Source organism: Leptodactylus fuscus, chromosome 2 (genome assembly GCF_031893055.1).
Source record: "Leptodactylus fuscus isolate aLepFus1 chromosome 2, aLepFus1.hap2, whole genome shotgun sequence".
NCBI classification, from domain to species: Eukaryota; Metazoa; Chordata; class Amphibia; order Anura; family Leptodactylidae; genus Leptodactylus; species Leptodactylus fuscus.
Window position 1 is genome coordinate 33,276,692 of NC_134266.1, and position 24,409 is coordinate 33,301,100.

Here is a 24,409-nt window from a genome sequence, read left to right on the forward strand (position 1 = left end):
AGTATAATACATTCACAATAGCAAAGTTACGGCACAGGGCAGACATATAAAGAAGATCAACAAGTTGGGACAGTAGGGTGGATAAGGAGGAAAGTGATAAATGGTGAAGTGGAACAGATCAAGGTCAGGGTTGAATCCAATCCAGACTATTAAAGTGGAATATGGCAACAAGGTTGAAGGATCTTCTACGCCTCTCACTGCTGAATTGGATCTGGACATGTCTTCTGCTAAAGATGCTTTGTAGATGTATCACTATGTGATGCAGAAATTGGCACGGGTTCCTTAGGATTAAGTGTAGTTTCCTAAGGGTTCTCCGTTTGAGAACTGACTCTCAACTTTCGAGATTGGTTCCTGTCAGACCTTTCTGGCTTCCTCACTCTAGCGTTGTCCCCCTTTCCATGCAGACACAGCGAAAAACAAGGCATCTGCCACTACAGAGTGGTAGAAGGCCTCAAGAAGTTGCCTATAGACGTGGAAAGAACATCTCAGAAAGAACAGCCTACTGGCACCTTTCCTGTATACCTTCTCAGCATTGATCCACTAGTCCAGCTTGTTGTCCATAAAGATTACTAGGAACTTTTAGGCCTATACCCTCTTGACTGTCCTGCCCCCCAATTTCAAGGGTAGATGTGCAGATACTCTTCCTGTCAAAGTCTACCACCATCTCCTTGATTTTACTGACATTTAGAAGTCGCCCATTCTTGCCAAATAATTTTGTCAGATTACTGTATATAGTACAGGTTTTTTTTTCTCCTAAATTCGGGAGCTTTATAACTTCTATCTGATCACGATTGTCAGCCATTTATATCCGAGTTGGACTGTGGAAAAAGAGGCCTCCTAGTCGGTGGTTTAGCCCACCAACCCCACTGTTCTGCTTCTACTGCTGTTTTATTAAAACTTTCTTGAAATTTTAGCGACCCTTTGGGTTCATTTTACCATAGGCTGTGGTAATTTTGCCAGAATCAGCTGTAATACTCTCCTGTATTTTTGGGTTCACATCTGTGTTCGGAGACTCCATTGCAGTGTCCACTTTTTCATCCAGTATTTTTAGTTAAAAACAGACACTTGGCAGACCCCATTATGGTCAGAGGGGCCAATCGGGCTTCATGACTGTCCACTATTTTAGCGGTCTGTCTGTTGTTCTGGTCCTTCGACGCACGCGACCAATGGATGCTATTGTAAACCTAGCGTAATACAAATTTCTGGTACTGGACTGCTTATATGCTTACGGTATGACTCAATTATATTACTTTTTTTTTTGTCATCCCTTCACTTTTTGTCACGTGCTATCTTTTACAGGTTTGTTATGAGCTATACTGTATATCTAGAGCGTATATCTGACCTTAGAGGCTAAACAAAGCAAACACAACCAGGTCCTGTCAGCGGCGTCTTATCGCAGCAATGGCGAACCACTTGGGCACTTTGTGACTTTTACAGTCTTGCTGTACTATGAAACCTAAAATAAATAGGACACACCGGTGACAGGTTAATTAAAGATCGGTTTTAGTATCTGTTCACACAGCCGTTTATTCCTCCTTACTGTAGTTTGATGGTTTTCTGTAGCTGCTTATGAAGCATTTAATGAAGTTGTTGCTTAGTGAATAGTTTTTATTACAACTTCTGGTGTGTACTAGACAAGACCCAGGGGCCTGGTAGCCAAAGTGTTCATAAAATAACAGCTGGCACCTAGATTTTGGGAGTCATTTCGGTTGATACCCATGGATACATATCTCCTCTGGCTCCATAAACATCCCATATTATCAGCATTTTATTGACCTCCTTTGGGGTAGGGATAGTTTGTTCATCTCTTTACTACTACTATGTCTGATTTTTTTTATTTGCTCAGGAAGTTTCACTTGAGGAACAGCCATCACTATTTTTATGTGTTTGCGCCAGTTCTTTACAATGATGGAGCAAATATATATTTACCATATGGCCATGCTTTATATACTGTATATCAATTTTTGACATGTACTACAGCCTGTTTTACAGGATATATACGCATTTCAGTCCATGTCCCCATTATAAGGTCCTGGGATATGGACACTAAAGGAGGCATGGAGCATAGGCTAAGGCCTCATGCAAACATCCAAGTGTCCAGGCCAAGGGGAGCCCACGTTCTGTTTCGATATTTAGAGAGTAAGTCCTTTAAAAAAAATAAAAAATTAAAATAAAGGAGCAATGGAAGAGCCTACAGCAGCACACTTGTGCATAAGGCCTAACGGGAGGATCAGAGGGGTAACTTGAAGCTGCAAATGGGCCCTCACCTACCTTTATGGCATTTAAAATAGAGGTATATTTTATGTGGAAAAGGGTCCCTTGGCGCAACCTTGGGACCTTGGCCCAGTAACAACTTCTACCGTTATACCCCTTATACATAGTCCAGTCACATTAATGTGACCACCTGTCACCACCAGAATAACCACCTTTGGCAGAGCGGACCGCTGCGAGACGTGCAGGAAGAGAGGGGATGTTGTGATGATGTCACTGGGATGTTGAGCCATGCCGACTCCAGTGCCGTGTCCAGCTTCGCTAGGTTACGCGGTGGAGCATCCATGGCGTGAACAACCCAATTGAGGTGGTCCCACATATTCTCGATTGGGTTCAAGTCCGGGGAATTGAATGGCCAAGGTAGTACGGTAAACTCATCCTGGTGCTCCTCGAACCATGCATGTACACTGTGAGCTTTATGACACGTCGCGTTGTCCTGCTGGTAGATGCCATCATCCTGAGGAAAAGCATTTTGCATGTAGAGGTGAACATGGTCCGCAAGGATAGATGCATACTTGTGTTGATCCATCGTGCCTCCCACAATGGTGAGTGCACCCAGATGGCTGATGACACGCGCCTTCTGCGATTAGTTATTTAACATTGACATCAAAAGTAGGCGGTGGTCACATTAATAGGACTGGACTGTGTAGCTATGACCCTGGGGAGGATAAATTTGGAACTGAATTACTTCAGGAGGGGCAGTGGTGCAGCGACAGTAGAGAATAGGGGTATTTGCGCAAGTTGCTCTAAAGGGGCATCTAGAGTAAGGCACTTACTAAGGTAGCAGGGGCATTACAGGGCACGGCTTAGCGCTAAGGAACTGGATGAGGGTCACTAGAGAAGGGTGACTGGAGCAGAGGACGGTGTGGAAAAATGGTAAAAACAAACTACAAACTGGATATAAGAGTAGGGCGCGGTTTGCTTGTATGCTGAGGATAAAGGTTAAGGATTTTGTCTTTAGACTCCTTCAAAGGCAGACAAAACCTTTTAAAGGGTACCTCCACTTATTAAAAAAAAAAAAAAAAAGCTTTTCAGAAGTGAATAGTTCAGGTGAAAATAAGAAATTTTGTAATTTATAAATTAATTATCAAGTATGTTAGGTACTATCTTTCATTAAGCTGAGTTACCCTTTTCATATTAGTCTATGGAGAAGGGAGGGGTAAAATAGGTGTACAGTAAAATACGCAAAGATAACTGCTGCTACACACGGGGTATTTTGGTCAGGATTTTGAGGCGAAAAAGACGGCCCCTATTGATTTCAATGAGAGATGGTCATTTCTTCTTTTCCGGAGCCGTTTGTTCCAGCTCCCATAAAAAAGAATGGACATGCTAATTCTTCAGGAGGATTGTGCCTTGCGAATCCGCTTGAAGACACTCCCTCCCAACTAGGGCCTATTCCGGATCGCAGTGCCGCAACTGGATACTGGTGCACTGCAGTGGCATCCAGTCGCGACTGCCCCGTATTTTGGACCGGAACCTGAGACGGCCTCTGCGTCAAATGCTGATCCAAAATACTCCATCTGAGCTCAGCCTAATATTCTGTGATTGAGGGGGAGCTCTCCTAATACTGCTATGTGAGAGATAAGAGGCAGTAATTCAATTACGGTAACATCCTTCTAATCCCCCCTCCCATCTCCATAGCGCTCTGTGTGTGAGCAGGATACTGCTATGGATTCTGAGTAGACTATTGGGCTCATGCGGAGGTCAGGAGGAGAAGAGCAGCCTAAAAAGCCGAAAAAGGAAACAAAACTATTAAAAAAAAAAATCTCAAGAAATGTGTGACTTGTCTTATATGCCAGAAAACTTTCACACAGCGCTTAATAAATCTCCCCCATTGACTCTTAAATTTCCTAAGAAGTATCTGCACATGGCAGTAAAGTAGAAGCTTTAATGGATCAGTGTATATGGGGATAAAGATATTCTATACCTGATAAAAACAAACTGAACCATAGGCAGCAATGAGGACCGAGTAGTTTTTATGTACACACTCCACGCCAATCGCCAGGGGTGCAAACGCAGAACAGTACATCCCGGTTTGTCTAGTTTGGGACTTGTTTTCCTCCAGTATTTGCCTATCCTACGATATCTGGTTACACTTACTAATGTCCTCCATCTATTCTTCTTCCCTATCCTTCCAGCCATTGTGATGATTTGGAGAGGCTGATTTGGGACAGGCAGGGTCTGCTCAGGTACTCCCTATGGGAACTGTATTTATGGAACTGCGGGAACCTTTTAAATGCAGAAACCGGAAGAAGAAATTTGCTTTCATGGTGTTTTTTTCTGGCTAAATTTGGCTCCTGACATTTGGAAAGAATTTAGTGTCCTCTTAGTTGTTGTGTGATATAGGTCTGAGCTTTCTGCAGATCCGCATTACTATGGCTTTTACGTTAATGATACAGTTAAAGTTTTCCGCCGCCGCCGCACTGAAACGTGCCCGCTCCCCTTAGGAGAGCACATTTACAGGCTATTAGCTGACAAAGCCAATTGAAGAGTATGAGCGAGGTTTTGGTCATCTCGCTGTAAAGTAAAAAAATCTGAGGTCCTGCTGTTACTGCAATTCTGTACTGTCCTTTTCCGAGCAGCTAATCTACCGCATCAGGAGTGAAATCCCTAGCAAAGCCCAATAGAGCCTGGTCTGTGTGAAGATACAGCAGAATCTGATATTCATCTACGAATAAGTAACAACTCAGGGACGTTCTCAACACTGTGGCTTACCTATTAAAGGGGGGGGGGGGGGTCTCTGGACTAAAATAGTGGTGATCTATCCTAAAAATAAGTCGTCAATACCAAATCAGTGATGGTCCGACACCTAGAACCGCCATAAATCAGCTGTCTACAGGAAGCAGACAGCACTGAAGTGAAGGTCTCTCTCCTTCAATGAGTTATCCTCTTGTGTTGGATGCAATAGCTGGAGACTGATCTGAAGTCCACGTGGGCAATGCCATGAAGAGGTCTTCACAAGGGAACGTCACACCAGTCCTACTCCCAGGATTATTGTGTGGAGTGGCATAATACACAGTCCAGTCACATTTATGTGACCACCTGTCAAAATCCAGAATAACCACCTTTGGCAGAGCGGACCGCTGCGAGACGTGCAGGAAGAGAGGGGATGTTGTGATGATGATCACTGGGATGTTGAGCCATGCCGACTCCAGTGCTGTGGCCAGCTCCACTAGGTTACGCGGTTGAGCATCCATGACGCGAACAACCCGATTGAGGTGGTCCCACAGATTCTCGTTTGGGTTTAAGCCCAGAGAATTTGCTGGCCAAGGGAGTACGGTAAACTCATCCTGGTGCTCGAACCACGCACGTACACTGTGAGCTTTATGACACGTCGCATTGTCCTGCTGGTAGATGCCATCATCCTGAGGAAAAACAATTTGCATGTAGGGGTGAACATGGTCCGCAAGGATAGATGCATACTTGTGTTGATCCATCGTGCCTTCCACAATGATGAGTGCACCCAGATGGCTGATGACACGCGCCTTCTGCAATTGGTTATTTAACGTTGACTTCAAAAGTAGGCGGTGGTCACATTAATATGACTGGATGGTGTATATGGCCCCACTAGCCTTTACATTACTATGGTTGCGGGACCAGTGGTACGGACTTTCTTCCAAGTGTCCCAGGAGCCAAGTTTCAACAAGACAACACCAGGCCGCATGTTGAACATGATTCCATGACCTGCAGCATCTCTGGACTTGTCTGTCATTGAGTTCATCTGGGACATCACTGGTCAGAAAATGCAGAGGGAGCTGCCAGAATTTGTGATTTTCCCCAAATCTTTCCTTCTTTGTGTTACAATTTTTTTTTTTCTCCACTTTCACCTGATAAGTCACTTTTAGGCTATGTTCACATCTGTGAGAAAACCTTGTCGCAGTGTCCGCCAAAAATTGGCAGAAGAAAAAGTCCTTCACGGAGGATATTTTTCTCCACTGGTTTCAGTTTTAAACTGATGGCCGCTTGACATAACCAATTATAGTCAATAATAATAAATTTAGTAATAATAAGTTTATTTATGTGGAGCCAACATATTCCGCAGCACGTTACAATTCAGAGGACACCTGAACAAGACAGTATTGGACATTACAGTGTCACAAACAATTAAGGTATCAAACAATAGGAGTGAGGTCCTCCACATGTAGCCACTATTTTATCCGTCCGCCCTTTCCATCATTCTGGCCCGCCAACGTACCAGAACAATGGAGAGCCTGCACTAGTGTGAACCTAGCCCAAGTGCAACAAACCTCATGGGGCAGTAAATCACTAAGGTGGTAGGGGGATGTTTACAATATACTGGCCCTTTTTTGGACTGCCTTTGTAAGGGGGGTGTAAAGGATGAAATGGGCTGGGTGAGGAAGGGGACTACTAATCTATGCTTGGATGCCTGAAGGATGTGAATAACACATTGAATATTTATATCTTCAGGGACCATCTCAGCAAGGTAAGGCTGGGTTCACATGCGGTTCTTTGGACCGGATTTTGACGTGGAGGCCGCCTCAGAATCCGGTCCAAAAAACAGCTAGCCGTGACTGGATGCCGGTGCAGTGTATCGGCGTCCAGTTGCAGCATTCTGCTCCGGATTAGGCCCAAATGAATGGGCCTAGTCTGGAGGGAGTATCACACCGTGGACGTCCGTGGCAAGAAAGGACAACTCACGTCTTTTTTTTTTTTTGCGAGCGGGAAGAAACCACTCACTGAAAAGAGGAAGTGAACAGCTCCCATAGACATCAATGGGAGACGTTTTTTTGAGCCGGATTCTGCGTCAAAATCCGGTCCATAAACCCTGTGTGAATCCAGCCTTTAGAGTAAGTTCACAGGGTTTTTTTTGGGAGCCTCAGGTTCCGGACTAAAATATGGGTAGCCACGACTGAAAGTCGGTGCACTGCATCGGCACCCAGCCGCGCACTCCGCTCCGGACTAGGCCCAATGAATGGGCCTAAGTCAGGAGGGAGAGTCTTCAGGCGGATGTTGCGAGGCGAATCCGCCTGAAAAAATGAGCACCTCGCTTCTTTTTTTCCGGGAGTGGAACAAACTGCTCCCAGAAAAAAGAACTGACCGGCTCCAATTGATTTCAATGGGAGCCGTCTTTTTGGTCAAGATTTTGAGGCAGATACGGCCTCAAAATCCTGACCAAAAATACCCGTGTGAGCTTACCCTTAGAGTCCTGTCGTGGTTTTTGTGCTCTAGAGCTTTTTCTTATGGGTAATTTTTTATGTGTTTTTAAGGGTATTATTATAAGTTATGTTTTAATGGTCTGCCACCCCATGCTAGTGATGCTCATGTCTGGCAAATGTTGTCAAAGGGTTAAAAGACCTCGCAACCGAACTTTGAGTATTATAATGTCTTAAAGAAATCTACATGGAGCCGCGGGTGCATGGGCTTGCTGCTGTGCCCACAGGACATTCACCACGGAGAATATTCCAATCGCTCGACATTTGTGTTTATGGTTTATTTAACCCTTTGTTAACGCGTCTGCTGTCAGCAAAGCACGCCCACATGCGTCCAAGCGTAGGTGTTTGATTCCTTTTGAGATGCCAAGCCACCCATGGAATAAATACACGCTGCGCCTTTAACCATCTGTACATAAATTTAGTATGCAGAAACAAGCCGTGCCGCACACTCTTCCCCCGTGTTGTGGATGATTATTACCCGCGACATTGCTGTCTATCAAACCCCATTATTTTGTAAAGTGTCATGTCAGGACTTCTTCAATTACATCCTCTCTGTGGTTCTCCTTTTTCCCTCCATTGCATTCCTGTATCCGTGCCCCGCATGCTCCCTCGCCAGGCGCGGTGACGGCAGGTCAGCCTCCTAATGGTTATTGGTGGATGAAAACTTGAAACATCAAGTAAATTGTTTCTGTCAGCCGCTTTGATGTCTAAATCTCCTTCATGGTCCCTCCGCTCCCCTGACAGCAAAATCAAAGCTCTGATATTTCCTATCTTCAAAATTAATTTTGTTTGTCGTTTTCTTCACTTTCCCCCCCACCACCACCTCGGTTTGTGTCTGTTCTTTCCTGTCCCTAATTTGTCTCAGTTCACATCCCAGAAGTTCCTTTTATTGCAGACTTTCTATATGACATCGGTCGCCTGACACGCTATTACAAAATTGCCGTGAATCAACTGGCGACGACTTCTTCTGTTCTTCGCTTTATGCCTCTTGTAAACTTGTCTATATATCATTGTAATGCTCAGGCGATCGTCCCTCAGACAAGAATTTTACTTACCACCTTCCTTTTGTATAGTAGAAGATGAAATGGGATTTATTTATAGACCTATATGGCCAGAGGGTATAGGGACTCCAAAGTTTAGCGACCTGTGTGCTGTCGCTTCTAAACTGGACGTTCCAAGACGGTGGCAAATAAATAATGCTGTCTTACATTAAAGGGATTGTCCAGGATATTTTATTGTTGCGGCAGGAGGTCGGGGAAGGGGGAAAATAACTTACTGTCTCAGGCCACTGCGGTGCCTCAGGCGGAAGTTCCCGCTTCACATGACCGCTGAGGCCAATGAGTGGCCTAAGGAAAGGAACTGGGATATCGCCTATGTGGTCATGTGTGGCAGGGGCTTCTGCCGGAAAAGCCTTGGGGTGTTGCGGGACCGGTCAGCGACCCGAGACACCTGCTGCAATAATAGAATATCCTGAACAACCATGTTAAGTTCACATTAGTGTCGCCCATCTGTTGTTCTGGTCTTCTGATATATGGGTGGACCACTGAAATAGAGGTTACACACCGAGCCTGACAGACCCCATTGACTACAATAGTGTTTATCATTTAAAGGGAACCTATCAGGTCAATTTGGGACACTAAACCACCCACAGGTCCTTATAGACCAGGGTTTAGGGTCCTTCCAAATCGCTCTGTTTTAAAACCATCTGTGCCTTCAATAATCAAAAATAACAATAAACCTTTTTACGTACCTAGAGATGAGCCTGATGACCCTCATCGAGCTCCTCACTGGTGCTCCCGGCGTCTGTCCAGTGCTTCATTGGAGCACAACCTGGCTTCTCTAGACTGATGCCGGAGGTACGGGTCATGTGCACTGAAGACGAGGTGAAGAACTGCGCTGGTGCAGGGAGTACAGCGGCAGCGTGAATATAAAGCCGGGGTCCTCAAACTTTTCAAACAGGGACCAGTTCACTGTCCCTCAAACCACTGGAGGGCCGAAATATAGTTTAAAAAAAAAAAATTATATGCTCCACAGTAGCGCCCCCCCTCAGTGTTATACGCTCCACAGCAGGCCCCCCCACAGTATAATATGCTCCACACACACACAGTATTATCTGTGCCTCAGTACCGCCCACTGTATTATATGCTCCTCAGTACAACACACACACACACTCTATCATACTTACCCATGAAGAGCCGCTGCGCGTCCTCCTCCTTCAGACTGACGTCATCGCGCCTGCGCCGGGGCAGAGGTCACTCTGTGCAGTGAGAGTAGGCCGCGGATGCAAGCAGCGATCCGCTCACTATCTAGGAATCAGATTCCCCTTTAGTGAGCAATCCACGCGACGGCGCCAGATAAATGTCCTCGGCGGGCCGCATGTGGCTTGCAGGCCGTAGTTTGAGGACCCCTGATATAAAACCTTTTTATTTTTATTACGGGCATGGATGGCTTTATTACAGAACAAATTGGGACTCTAAACCCCCGGTCCATAAGGGTCTGGGAGTGGTTTAGTGTCCCAAATTGCCCTGACAGATTTCCATCAAAACTGGATGGATGAAAAAACAGAGGAGCGTACAGCTATAAAAAAAAAAAAAACTCCCCAAAAACCGTTGATAATATAGTTGGAGACTCCGTCGTAGTGTCCACATGAAAATCGTTGAATGTCCGTCTGCATGACCACTTTCTTTTGCGGCCCTCCTATCTATTGTTCTGGTCCTCTAACGTTTCGGCGACACTTGATCCGGGCATAAGCTGCTACTTTATTTTTTTAACTAATTCTATCCACTTTCTATTGTCCTTAGTCACTTCTAACTTGCTAAAACTTTATAATATTCTATTACTTTTTATTAATGACCTCACTTATCAGTTTTAATTGCTTGTAACTGTGCCGCCGCCTTCTTTACAGAGCGGGGTCAGTGTCGCCGCTCACCAGCGCACTCGCAGCACATATTGCTAAGGCAACCGCTTTTACACTGTCTGTCAGTATTCTTCTGCAAGCTTGCCATATGTGGCTATTAACACATTGTGACACTTCTAAGGGGCTCCTCCAACACTTCTTCGGTACATTTTTCACCATGTAATGATTTTTCATTTCTTTATATAAAACTTATATTATGTTCCAACTGAATCCAAAAGCTTCCTTATAAATGTGCGTATAGGTTTGTTTATTTATTATGCTCACTTGTATAGCGCCATCATATTCCGCAGCGCTTTACAGACATTGACAGTCACTGTCCAATATATCAGTTTGCGGTATGGTAACTATAAGGGGATCCATCCTTTATGGTGTCCGTCACTTTGCTGACATTTTTGTCCTGTGTGAACCTAGACTAATGTCTGTAAATATATATTTTTTGCTTTCTGTGTGCAGATATTCGGTTCTGTACAGCGTTATGGAAAAACAAAACAAATAAGAACACATGAAAGTGTAATGTAATGTAAAGGATACTCTTCTGCTTCCTGCCATTGTGCTGTCAAGAAGCAATAGTGACCCCTGTGCTTGGCATTTCCTTCTCATTAGAGCGCCGGTCACTTTCTGCTGCCGCCTATAGCTGTCAGCATGTCAGATATGTGCGGCGTAAAGTGACTTTCCCTGGAAGTGTTCCTGGTACAAGTCGCAGGATTGTATGTCTGAATACTGCCAACCCTGGAGCTTTATTCTGATGCAGCCAATTGGGACAAGATAAAAATGTATAAAATATTTTGTGCTGAAAAAGCCCCCCTCAGCTTATATTCGAGTCGAGCAAAAAAAAAAAAAAAAAAAAATTAGTTTTTTTTTGGGGGGGGGTCTATGACCAGCCGCAATAGTAATGTATAGAATCTCCCATAAAATAGTGGGAAAGAAAACAAAAAAAAGCTTTAAAAAATATAATATAGTAAAAAAAAAAAAAAAAAAAAGTTGTAAATCCCTCCTTTCCCTAGAATACATATAAAAAGTAGAAAATGACTGTGACACACATACACATTAGGTATCCTGTGTCTGAGAATGCCCGGTCTACTGAATATAGGGAATCTGCAGGGCTCCTGGTCCGTCAGGAAGGGGTTAATAGGAGCACTGCAGATACCCTATATTCAGCCAGACTGAATTCCAAGTGGGGGAAGAAAAAACAGTCCTCAAGCTCAGGGAAGGGGCAGAGAGACAACCAAGACACCCCCTCCCCTTCCCCAACAACTACTGCACCCAAAAAACATTTTAATTTTTGAAATTTTCCAGTAGCTGCTGCATTTTCCCCCTAGGCTTATACTCGAGTCAATAAGTTTTCCCAGTTTTTTGTGGTAAAATTAGGGGGGTTGTCTTATACTCGGGTCGGCTTATACTCGAGTATATATGGTAAGTATATTTTCTTAAAGAAGTGTCCATTCTCCTGACATGCCTGTTTTAGTAAAGTTTTATTTTTCTCATGTAATAACAGTTCGCCGGCTCCTTTTCGTAGAATTCTGCATTGTGCCATTCCTCTGCCGTAGCTCTTGGAAATGTGTAAATAAATGATCAACAGATTTTACTCCACTTATTCCACCACAGTTGGAATTTTTTCTCTAGCCCCCACCGTTCCTGAGCAGTTTTGGTGCCTGATATACTATTTAGTCTCTGTACTGTCAGGATGGCAGTGTCAGGCAGGAGCAGACGAGGGGTGTGATTCTGAGCTCTGAATCACGCTTCCCTGCCTCACACCGCCCTCCTGACATTACCGAGCTGAAATAGGAAATCAGGGACCAAAACTAACTGCATTTGTTGCTCAGGAAGGTGGGGGCTAGTGAAAAAAACTCCAAATGTGCTGGAATTGGTGGTGTGATGCCTATTAATAAATGCTAAGAATTAGAATTGGTGGAGGTAGTGAAAGGTCCTCTTTAAGGGTCCACCATATTTGGTCCAGGAAACACAGTCCATACGATGGCCATATTTCCTGGGTTGCCCATGGCTTGGCTGAACCATCTTACTTTTTTTTTTTTTTTTTTTGTAAAACTAGTTTTCTTAATACCGCTTTTGATTTGACGGACCTTTATGTAACCATATATTGCATGTAGAGTATCCTGTTATCCATCGCCCGATTATTTGATCAGCCCAATAAACAGCTTTGGCTAAAGTCATATGGGCCTGCCCAAAAGCGAAAAGCAGCTGAAATTGGTTTGGTTTTTGCCACGTGCTTTTTCCTATGGTAGGGCCATAGGACCCACAGAAAATAAAAATAGACCCTCGGTGGATTTATTCAGCAGTGTGTAGATGGGATTTGTTAAATTGTGTATGTGACAGCGGACAGCCAGCAGATAACCCGCCGCAACTACTGTTAGGCCAGTTTCATACAAAGGACTACAGGCACATTTCTGTAATGGTCGAATGTCTGTCTGACTGTAGGTCATCGTAGGGATCAGCACTACCTATATCAGCATCTCCTAACCACTGTTACATTCTGGACTACAATATAGGGATCAGCACTACCTATATCAGCATCTCCTGACCACTGATATATTCTGGACTACAATGGTATTACAGTCATTGGGGGAGGAAGGATTATACTGTTATATAAGTCACCAAAATTTGATCTATTGACCTCCCCCAGACATCCCCGTCATCCTGTGCCGATATGTCAGTATATATGTAGGTGACGCATACACCTGCTGCTCTCTTCGGTCTGTACAACTTGCATCCTACTTCTAATTTACTTTTTAATGACACTTTTTTTTCTCTTCTGTTCCCCAGACATTAAGCACAGACGGATACCAATTTTGTTTTTCGCTAACAAAATGGACCTTCGAGACTCCCTGTCATCTGTGAAGGTCTCTCAGTTGCTGTGTTTAGAGAACATCAAGGACAAGCCGTGGCATATTTGGTAATAGTTCTATTATTCTGAAGTGTGTGCGCGCTCGGTGAGGGGGTTTTTTGTTTGCTAGAAGTGCCTATAAAGCACCGTACAGTTGTCCCCGTGCTGCACATTACAGCAACTCCGCGCAGGAATGTTTTCTCAACATCATTATTAGGCCGGGAAGGAATAAAGGTAAAGACCTCATTGCAGCAAGGGTTGTAGATCTTTCCTTGGTAGGTTCTACTAATGGAGTATTTTTTACTTTACCCCTTTTATTTACTGTGTCCCCTCTCCTCTAGCAAAGCCCATCTCAATATTGTCCTTAAATCTACAAAGCTGCATGGTGGTGAACGATGGGTATCTGGTATTAAAGGGTTACAGATATTGATGACTCCATTAATATCACTGCAGTGGCATAATATGATCAGAATCCCCCCCAAACTTGCTTTAAATTTGTACATCTAAACACCCCTTGTAGTCACAAGATGGGATCCTTTTAGGATGCTTGAAGGGGTTTTCCAGGCTACAGATATTGATGACCTATTCTTCCGAGTGAATGGGACCTGAGCTGCGGTTGTGTTTCTGGCTCCATTTTCTATTCTAGTTCCAACACTGATGGCTGCCATGTTTTGGACTCTCACCGAACATATTAATATTGATGACCCATCCTAAGGATATCTCCTCCTCTCTGCTCTATGACAGAGAGATGGAGCTGGTTCAGATGAAGGGGCCACCTCTTGGAAATTTCTAAGTACAATGCGGGGGCATTAAAACATGGATTGGTCATGAAGTCTCCATGGATTTGGTTAAAGGGATTCTACCATTAAAACTCTTTTTTTTATTTTTTTCTCTCATTCACACATCGGAATAGCCTTAAAGGGATCCTATCATTTAAACACTTTTTTTTCTAGCTGACACGTCGGAATAGCCTTAAGAGAGGCTATTCGTCTCCTACCTTTATCAGTTGCCTCCAGCCCGCCATTCGGTAGAAATACTGTTTTTTATCGGTATGCAAATGAGTTCTTTCGCAGCACTGGGCGCGGGCCCCAGCGCTCAGACAGCACTAGGGGCGTCCCCAATGCTACCAGAGAACTCTCTCCAGCGACACCTCCATCTTCAACAGCAACCTCGTCTTCTTCCGGCTGGGGGTCACACTCCGCTCTTGCGCTCCTGTAAATCCCATCAATATTTGGTGTGACCTTTTGCTCTTTGCCTTCCATCAGTTCTTCTCGGTACACTTTTAGGCTAAGGCCCCACGGGAAAAACCGCGGCGGGAACACATTGCGGTTGTTCCCGCAGCTCTTTAAACAGAAAGTTTGCAGAGTTTTCCTCCGCGGACTTTCTGTTACAATTATATCTATGGGAAAGCCGCCGGCATTTCCGTAGATATAATTGACATGCTGCAATTTCTAAAACCGCGCCGGGTTTGGAAATCACTGCGTGTCCGTGGTCCAGGTTTTACTGCAAAGTGGGCATAGGATTTGCAAGAATCCCATCTGCGTTGCAGTTACTGTAAAATGCTGCGATTTTTCCTGCTGTGTTTCTGCAACGGGCAAATTGCAGCGTTTCTGGCCCGTGGGGCCCTGGCCTTGTGGGAACTCGGCAAGGAGGTTGTTCCCGCCATCTTGGAGAACAAAGCACAGATCTTCTGTGGATGTAGGCTTGCTCCAATCCATCTGTCTCTTCATGTCATCCCAGACAGACTGGATGACGATGATGAGATCAGGGCTCTGCAGGGGCCGTCTCATCGCTTCCAGGGCCCCTCCTCCAAAGGGCAAAGGTCACACCAAATATTGATGGGATTTAGATTTCTCTTTTCTTTATTCGCTTCATTTTGTTAACTGACAGAAATGTACTATTAACCCTTCTATTTCGGAAAGCATTCTTACTTTGCTACCCTTTTTCCATAAAACAGCACAGCACTGTACATTGAGAGCTGGGTCAATACGCAAATAAGGTATCAAGTACTCCATATTCTCCTCCCCTTTGTCTTGGTTGATAGTCTATTTGCTAGCCATCAGGCCCCGCCCACTGGACACTTGCAGCCTCATTGGCCTATTGGATAATACATGCAGAGTAGTTTAGCGGTGAGGAAGGCTCAGACAGAGACTCTTTTACAACCAGAGTTTATTATTTAGGGGTATTTGCCCAAGATTAACCACAACGGCTTGTCCATGTCCGATACGGTGTGCATTTTTGTCCCTGGCAGCAAAAGGGTTCATTTTGATATCTGATATTAGTAACCGTAACTTCCGTTTCAATAAATCACCGCAGTAATTCTGATTTTCGTTTTTGCGTCTCACAACCTGAGTAATGTCTATCCCCAGGATATAATTGGCCAACAAAAGTTTGCCGAGATTGTTCCAACTCTTTTATTGGTGCTCGGGACGTGGAGAAGTAATGAGAAGGGGAGATACAGAGGAATACAATATGTGTCCATTCAACCCCTGCTTTATAAATGATGCTACACCGGGGCACACTTTTTGGAAATGAAATAATTGTGTTTTTTAGGAAATGATGGATGAAGCGCTCGGGTAGTGTTATTTACACAGGTGGATTTTATGTTGTACAAATGCACTTATTGCTGCTGCAGACACGTATCCCGGAGCATCGCTCAACATTATGTTCACCACACAGTCATTGGGATAGATCTAGGCCTGAAAGTTAAAGGGGTTTTGTCATTAAAGATAATTATCCCCTATCCGAATGCTGGGACCCCCAGTGATCAGGAGAACGGGGGCATGAAAATCACTCATGTATGCCTCCTGTATGTGAACGAAATATAAGTGCCTTCCATGACCAGCGCATTTGGACCCCGTTCTCCTGAATGCTGAGGATCCCAGGGGTTCAATTTATCTCCTGTCCTGCAGAAAAACAGATTAGCCTAACATATCCCAGTTGTTGCTCTGTAGACAACAGAGATGCCAAAAGATTCAAGGTACTAGCCAGAAGATACAGAAACTTCTCTCCCTCTATAACCTCTTCTGCCCGGTGCTAGTAACTGTGGTAAATAGTAAGTGCAGGTGATCAGTCTGTATAGACTATGAGAAATGTATGAACGGTGTTTGACTAGGAGAGCTGTCACTGTGTATGGGCAGAAAAGCAGGACTCTCGCTGGTTTTCTTAGGAGTCTTGTTGGGATTTGCTTGTTTTTTTTTTTTCAAATTATATAACCTTATATATCACAGAGCTCAGCTTCTCTCCTCTATCATATAATCCTATATATCACAGAGCTCAGCTTCTCTCCTCTATCATATAATCCTATATATCACAGAGCTCAGCTTCTCTCCTCTATCATATTACCCTATATATCACACAGCTCAGCTTCTCTCCTCTATCATATAACCATATATATCACAGAGCTCAGCTTCTCTCCTCTATCATATTACCCTATATATCACAGAGCTCAGCTTCTCTCTTCTATCATATAACCCTATATATCACAGAACTCAGCTTCTCTCCTCTATCATATAACCCTATATATCACAGAGCGCAGCTTCTCTCCTCTATCATATAACCCTATATATCACAGAGCTCAGCTTCTCTCCCTCTATCATATAACCCTATATATCACAGAGCTCAGCTTCTCTCCTCTATCATATAACCGTATATATCACAGAGCTCAGCTTCTCTCCCTCTATCATATAACCGTATATATCACAGAGCTCAGCTTCTCTCTTCTATCATATAACCCTATATATCACAGAGCTCAGCTTCTCTCCTCTATCATATAACCCTATATATCACAGAGCTCAGCTTCTCTCCTCTATCATATAACCCTATATATCACAGAGCTCAGCTTCTCTCTTCTATCATATAACCATATATATCACACAGCTCAGCTTCTCTCCTCTATCATATAACCCTATATATCACACAGCTCAGCTTCTCTCCTCTATCATATAACCCTATATATCACACAGCTCAGCTTCTCTCCTCTATCATATAACCCTATATATCACACAGCTCAGCTTCTCTCCTCTATCATATAACCCGATATATCACAGAGCTCAGCTTCTCTCCTCTATCATATAACCCTATATATCACAGAACTCAGCTTCTCTCCTCTATCATATAACCCTATATATCACACAGCTCAGCTTCTCTCCTCTATCATATAACCCTATATATCATACAGCTCAGCTTCTCTCCTCTATCATATAACCCTATATATCACACAGCTCAGCTTCTCCCCTCTATCATATAACCCTATATATCACAGAGCTCAGCTTCTCTCCTCTATCATATAACCCTATATATCACAGAGCTCAGCTTCTCTCCTATCATATAACCCTATATATCACAGAGCTCAGCTTCTCTCCTCTATCATATAACCCTATATATCACAGAGCTCAGCTTCTCTCCTCTATCATATAACCCGATATATCACAGAGCTCAGCTTCTCTCCTCTATCATATAACCCTATATATCACAGAGCTCAGCTTCTCTCCTCTATCATATAACCCTATATATCACAGAGCTCAGCTTCTCTCCTCTATCATATAACCCTATATATCACAGAGCTCAGCTTCTCTCCTCTATCATATAACCCTATATATCACAGAGCTCAGCTTCTCTCCTCTATCATATAACCCTATATATCACAGAGCTCAGCTTCTCTCCTCTATCATATCCGGCTTGCAGTATATCCTGACACTTTAATGCATGTTGCCTAATATCTCCATCATGTCACTAAGTGGTTACTATGATTAGATGTTAATATATAATGGGAATGCATATCTTGCTGCTTCTTGTCAGATATGGTATATTTTTACACAGTAAATCCCGTGTTAACTGTAATTTCTGTGTCTTCCAGTGCAAGTGATGGACTGAAAGGTGAGGGTCTCCAGGAGGGGGTGGATTGGCTGCAGGGTAAGTGACGTTTTATTAGCTTATCACGCTGCGTTTCTGTCACCTTTATTTATGCCTGCCATCCTTTCATATTATTATTTCCACTTCTCCTGCTATCAGACCAAATCACACAGTAAGTACATCTGCATTTCATTTGCTTATTTTTTTTTAATTTTTACCGCCATCTTTCTTGTATATTTCTGCAACGGCCATGACATCTCATTATAGTATATAATATCTGTATTCCTAACACTATTTTGTGTCTTCCTTTAAAAAGATGTTTTTGTATTGTGGCTTGTGTCATATCAGCCTGCTATGGCAATATAAATATAAATAGAGATATATATTTATTTATTTATATAAAATATATATATTAAAAATTTGAGTGTGTATAGATAGATATAGATGTATATATTAGAGTATACACACATTTACTCTCCTTTTTTGTGGGGGGGGGGGTTTCACAGTCAAGTATACTTTTACACCTATTTACGAGGAGCAGCAGCAGGTCGGCTCCATTTACATTTCCACTGCTTAAATGAAGCCTCCCAATAAGAATTACACATAAATTATTCCCTCTCACGTCTTGCCAGTAATTCCCAGTCTTCAGCTTGAAGCCGCTGGCGGTTCTATTGGCGGAGCCGCGCTGTCACTCCGCAGACTGTACTCATGAGCTTGTCACTTGTAATACTGCCGGAGACCAAGAACGATGTGACAGCATGAATGCAGGAATAGACAATGGAGGGCCGATGTGCCAGAACAGTACATGGACCCCTTGGTCTTTAAGGGCTCGTTCACACGGAGTAAACGCGCCGCGCATTGTGGCGCATTTACGGCGCGTGTACGTCGCTTTGTTTACGGTGCGCGATTACGCTGCGCTAACGCAGCGTTTAGGCGGCGTAATCGCGCACCGTAAAAAAACACGGCGCCCTAATAGCACACCATATCACCCCCTTATATGTCGCTCTGACTGAAATACCCCTTTACCCACCGTGATCCTGTGCAGTTGTACAAGTGGCACATATGGTAGGTCTGACCCATCTCAGATATCTTTCATTTCTTCAAGTGTCAAATCTCTGAGGAATATTTGTTTCCCAATTAATACAAATATCTCTTCTAGCCATTGTAATGCTTTTATAGCTGCAGCTACTTACTTACCTTCTATTCCATGATTTCCACCCAATATAATATTAATGGGGTCTAACGTAATCTGTACCTTTTATAGATTCATCTTATCCAGTAGCAATGAAGTTGGGGACTTGTCGAGCCTGTATGACAGGTCTTTGAGTCTCCATTCATTTAGTATCTCTCCCTGTTCCCCATAATTCTAAGGCTGGGTTTACATCTGTGTCGGAGTCTGCGTTGCTCTCTGCTGTTTCATCAGTCTTCAGGAGATATAGGCTGTTAGAACAGGGGACCCATGCAGAGTCCAGGTGTTGGACCCCCACAGATCAGATACAGTAATAGGAGCGGTGCTGCAATTCCCCAGGACCACCACTATGCAGTGGATGGGGCTGCTGTGCCTGCCCTGTTACTTGAATAGTAGCGGTGCTGTATGCGTCCCGACTGGTAGCGGCATCTGGCTGATCTGTGCAGGGTCCGGGTGTCGTCCCCCCACATATCAGATATTGATGGCCTATCCTGTGAATAGATCATTAGTATAAAAAAAAACACAAAAAAACCCCCCTCTTTTACCCATTTATCTAGTTTACATGTAGAAACTGAGATGTTTTATCATTATGAGATTTATGGAGGGATTCTGTATAAATTGCATAAATTTAATGGAACAAAAAGTACAATCTCAATATCTGGGATACATTGAAAAGCCATCACTTTTAACCATTTGTCTCCATTCCTGGACTGTATTTTTGTTATTTATTTTTTTTGGTAGGCTATTATTTTAGCAACGCAGACAATGACCACTAGATGTCAGAGTTGATTTACTGTTCTTAACCATCCTGTGCAGCCCTCACTGGTTCTCTCTATATGTAATGCTATATATATATAGCGTGGTCGTATAATGCTGAGCCTCATATGTATTATACATACCAAACTGCTGCTTGCCATATCTTCACCCTATGTTGCTATAAGTTGAAGGGGCCAGGACTTTTATTTCAGAGTATTTATTTATGTTATCAGTGATGTAAAACTGATAGCAGCGTCCATCCTGATCTTCCTGGTTCTGGAAAGTAATGACAATGAATGTCACTCTGGAGCACATTGTAGGTTTGTTCACCATTCAGACAACCCTTATAGAAGTTGCAATGACAGTTTTTGATGCAGTTTTTTCAGAAATGGATCCAGCATTGTGAGTGTTCTCATACAGACTTCAAAGGGGATGTGACACAATTCAGACAATTCTTAAGGGTATTGTAATATTGTCCTGAGGCTGTCAGCGGCCTGGACTTGACATGAAGCAGCACCTGAAGCCACACCATTATGGAAGTACCAGGGCACCAGTATGATGTATATGGAGGCACGAAGGGGGTAATATGCTGGGTGTAGAGGTATGAAGGGGGCAATATGCTACGTGTAGAGGTATGAAGGTGGCAATATGCTGGGTGTAGCGGTATGAAGGTGGCAGTATACAGTGTATGGTAGCAGTATGCTGTGTGTGGAGGCACTAAGGTGGCAGTATACAGTGTACGGGGGTACTAAGAGAGCAGTATTAGCCCCCCTCCCCCATATATAACTATGTCAATCTGTTCCTGAGTGGCCATTTTTAATTACTGCAAAATCATTACTCTTTCTGCCAAGGGTCACACAGAAAGTCATTGTGCCCTACAGTCTCTGCGTACATCAAAGAGTAAGTTCACACTGGGTTTTTTGGGCCGGATTTTGAATCCTCAGAATCCGGCTCCAAAAAACGCCTCCCATTGACTTCACGTTTTTTTTGCGCTTGTGGAAAAAAGAAGCAAGCTGCCCTTTCTTGCCGTGGATTCCGTGGCAGAATCCGCAGCACGACACTCCTTCCCGACTAGGTCCATTCATTTGGGCCTAATCCAGAGCAGAATGCCACGACTGGATGCTGGTGCACTGTATGCTCTGCTCCGGCATCCAGTTGCGCGTGGACGGTTTTTGGGCCATATTTTGAGGCAGCCTCCGCATCAAAATCCGGTCCAAAAAACCCTGTGTGAACTTACCCAAACAAACCATGTAAAGCTGCTAATGCATCCAAACAAGTGCAGGAGAGAAGGAGAGGACTTACCCAAAGCAACCAAGGAAAGTAAATTCTGCAAACAAAGGGTCAAGACCGGTACATCCAGATAATAAAACTATTCTGCAATCACCCTTACAGTGACCTCCGATACCATCGTGAACATTGCCTACAGGTTTGGTTAGTTCCACATTACAGCTGGATTGCTTGCGTTTAACCCTATCCTCTCCATAGTACTCGCTGGGTCCTCTCTGTACTGTAGGATGTGGCAGATGAGTGGCGTGTTCCTCGCTGGCAGCTCTGTGTTGGTCTATCAGCCATGTTAAAGTGTTTCCATAAATCCTAACGCGATTCCAGAGTGTTGCCGTTACATCTGACGGGCCGGACATTTTTGTCACAATTAAGTCCTTCAGCCGGAGCCAAGGAATGTTGTTATTGTAACGTCGTATTCCTTTCCAGACTCCTCAGATCCTCGGTACAGGGAATACCCATATTCTTTACATTGCATCCCCTGCACGCAGTACTATATGTATAATATATACTGTATACAGGTCCTGCTGATTTGAAGGGGGAAAGTTAACCCCTTAGGACCAGGAAAAGTTTGACCTTTTGAACCAAACATTGTTTTTTCTTTTGTTTTGTCCATCGTCACGTTCTCAGAATCATAAATTTTGAATTTTTCTTTCAATGTGTCTATGGGGGCTTGTTTCTTGCAAGAGGAGTTTTATTTTTCAATGCCTCCATTTTTGGAGTTAAATGAAACATGTTGCTTAATTTTTATTAACACTTTTGGGGAAAATGAGGGAAATAACAGCATTTCCACCACTTTTTCATGTTGTAAATGTTCTGCCATTCACCATGTGGCGTATATAAGGTGACATTTATTCTATGGCTCAGAAGAAATATGGTAACATAGATATGTACACGGTTTTGTTTTACATCTTTGACACAATAATAAAACTTTAACACTTTTCATTTTGATTCATAACTCAAACTTTTTTTTTATAAGAGTCATATAAGAGCTTGTTTTTTTCAGAATGAGATGTAGTTTTCTTAGGCATCATTTTGGATTACATAGGACTTCTTGCATTCACCATACATTTCAACTAAACCAAAGTCTAAAACCCAAACCTGAAGTTTTATTTCACCTTATTATTGTGATTGTGATAAATTACTATGGGACTTAATAATATTTTGTGATCTTTTGATACCAGTATGCCAAAGTATTCTCACCCAAAGACAACCTATCAGGTCGTGAAGAGGCACTAGAGGCCAATGCAGGCTTTGTGGCCTTTGTTACTCTCCTGGCTGCCATGATAGTTCTTATCACCCTGTGATGATGTTGTGGAGGGGTTGACTGAGAAACCTTATAGAGCCTAAGTGCTTTAGATTGAATCTTAATCATTACAGCGAGTCCTTATATCAGTCACCATCAACCGTTGTGTGATGAGTGTAGCGGAACTGTCATCTACATGTCTATCCTTGACTATCCCCATCATCTACATGTACATGCGGAGTTGTCAAATGAAGACATGTACATGAGAGGAGATGTCAAAGGTGCACATGTCTGCCTTTGACATCTCCCCTCATATACTTCTTAGGCTTTCAAAACTCCCCTCATGTACATGTCCGCCCTTGACATCCCCCCTCATGTACATGTCTTCCTTTGACATCTCCCCTCATGTACATGTCCACCCTTGACATCTCCCCTCAGGTACATGTCCACCCTTGACATTTTCCCTCATGTACCTGTCCACCCGTGACATCTCCCCTCAGGTACATGTCCACCCTTGACATCTCCCCTCAGGTACATGTCCACCCTTGACATCTCCCCTCCGGTACATGTCCACCCTTGATTACTCCCTTCATGTACACATCTGCCTTTGACCACATTCCAAAACTTTAATATATTAGGTGTTTTGCACCTTTCACCATCTTGTATTGTCAGGCTGGTCCACATATAGCAATTAAGAGACGTCAGATGGCGCCACACTTCCTACAGTATAAACCTTTTATAGGTCATGAGTAGGATGTATCTGTTATCTATATCACTACCTTGGACATTTAATAACTCCATTCTTCAGGCTATAGCAGACTCCGCATCATGATGGCGTTTTACTGGACATCAGCTCTTTAATGATCCATCTACAGTGTCCAGACATTACAGCCCCATTGCTCTTTTATGAGGTTCACGACATCCAGGTTTATGTGCGTCCATGATCTGAAGAGCTATAAAATGGCTCTTGTAAATGTCTGAAGTCCAATAAAATAATTAAAAGGATTTGGTTTTGTATTAATGTTATCGATACAGAGATGATATAAATCCATCTACCCCTGCTGATTCATCCTACCTAAATGTGCCGCATTCTGCTTGGACACGTAGAATAGGTAATATAGTATAACAGGAGGATATGTAGCAGTATACTAATGCCCCCTTATCCCATAATACCCATGCTTCATATACAGCATTCTCAGAAATATCAATTTGGTGATATCAAGAAGATTTTACATTGGTATTATTTAATACAGTAATGGTAGTGTGGACATTCAGGACCAGCAATGAGTCAGATTTGCTACTGAATGATCTTTAATACAGGCATAGCTCACCTACAGGCCATCAAAACATATTTTTAACATGGATCCTACAGAGAGCAAAATGTCCTTTTTACAGTCTTAATGGAGATTTATTCCTCTGCCAATAAATAGCTTCTCAGGTTGGATCAGGCTATAACATTAGGTCATGTATGGTCATATTGCATGTCCAACCTTATCCCCTGCCATCTACATGTCCATCTTTCACAAATAGATTTGACAACCCTCCCATCTGTATGTCCACCTTTGACAACCATCTCACCTGTGTGTCCAGCCTTGGCAACATCCTTGTTTCTTTGTCCACCGTTGGCAAACCCATTATCTTCATATCTACCAATAACATGTCCATTTTTGGCAACCCCCTTGTCTTGTTTAGCTTTGACAGCTCTTCAATCTTCACTTGTCTATTTTTGAGAAACCACTCCGCTACATGTCCAGCTTTGACAACATCTTTGGCTCCATGGGCCAACCCGTCATCTACATATCTATCTTATAATACCCCCATCTACATGTCCAACATTGCCAACCATCTCATCTGTGTGTCCATATTCGGAAATCAACTC

The 24,409-nt window shown here is 43.3% G+C and overlaps 1 protein-coding gene across 2 annotated transcripts in view; it reads left to right on the forward strand.

Moving 5' to 3' along the window:
* Nucleotides 1-24,409, forward strand: part of ARL6 (ARF like GTPase 6) — a 49,887-nt gene that overhangs the window by 23,150 nt on the left and 2,328 nt on the right. Inside the window, exons 6-8 of one of the 2 annotated variants that reach the window (XM_075263565.1) lie at nt 13,144-13,273; nt 18,063-18,118; nt 18,218-18,230. In XM_075263565.1, coding sequence (XP_075119666.1) covers nt 13,144-13,273; nt 18,063-18,118; nt 18,218-18,230 — 199 coding nt within the window. The remainder of the gene's footprint in view (nt 1-13,143; nt 13,274-18,062; nt 18,119-18,217; nt 18,231-24,409) is intronic. The other variant, XM_075263566.1, reaches the window with a different exon arrangement.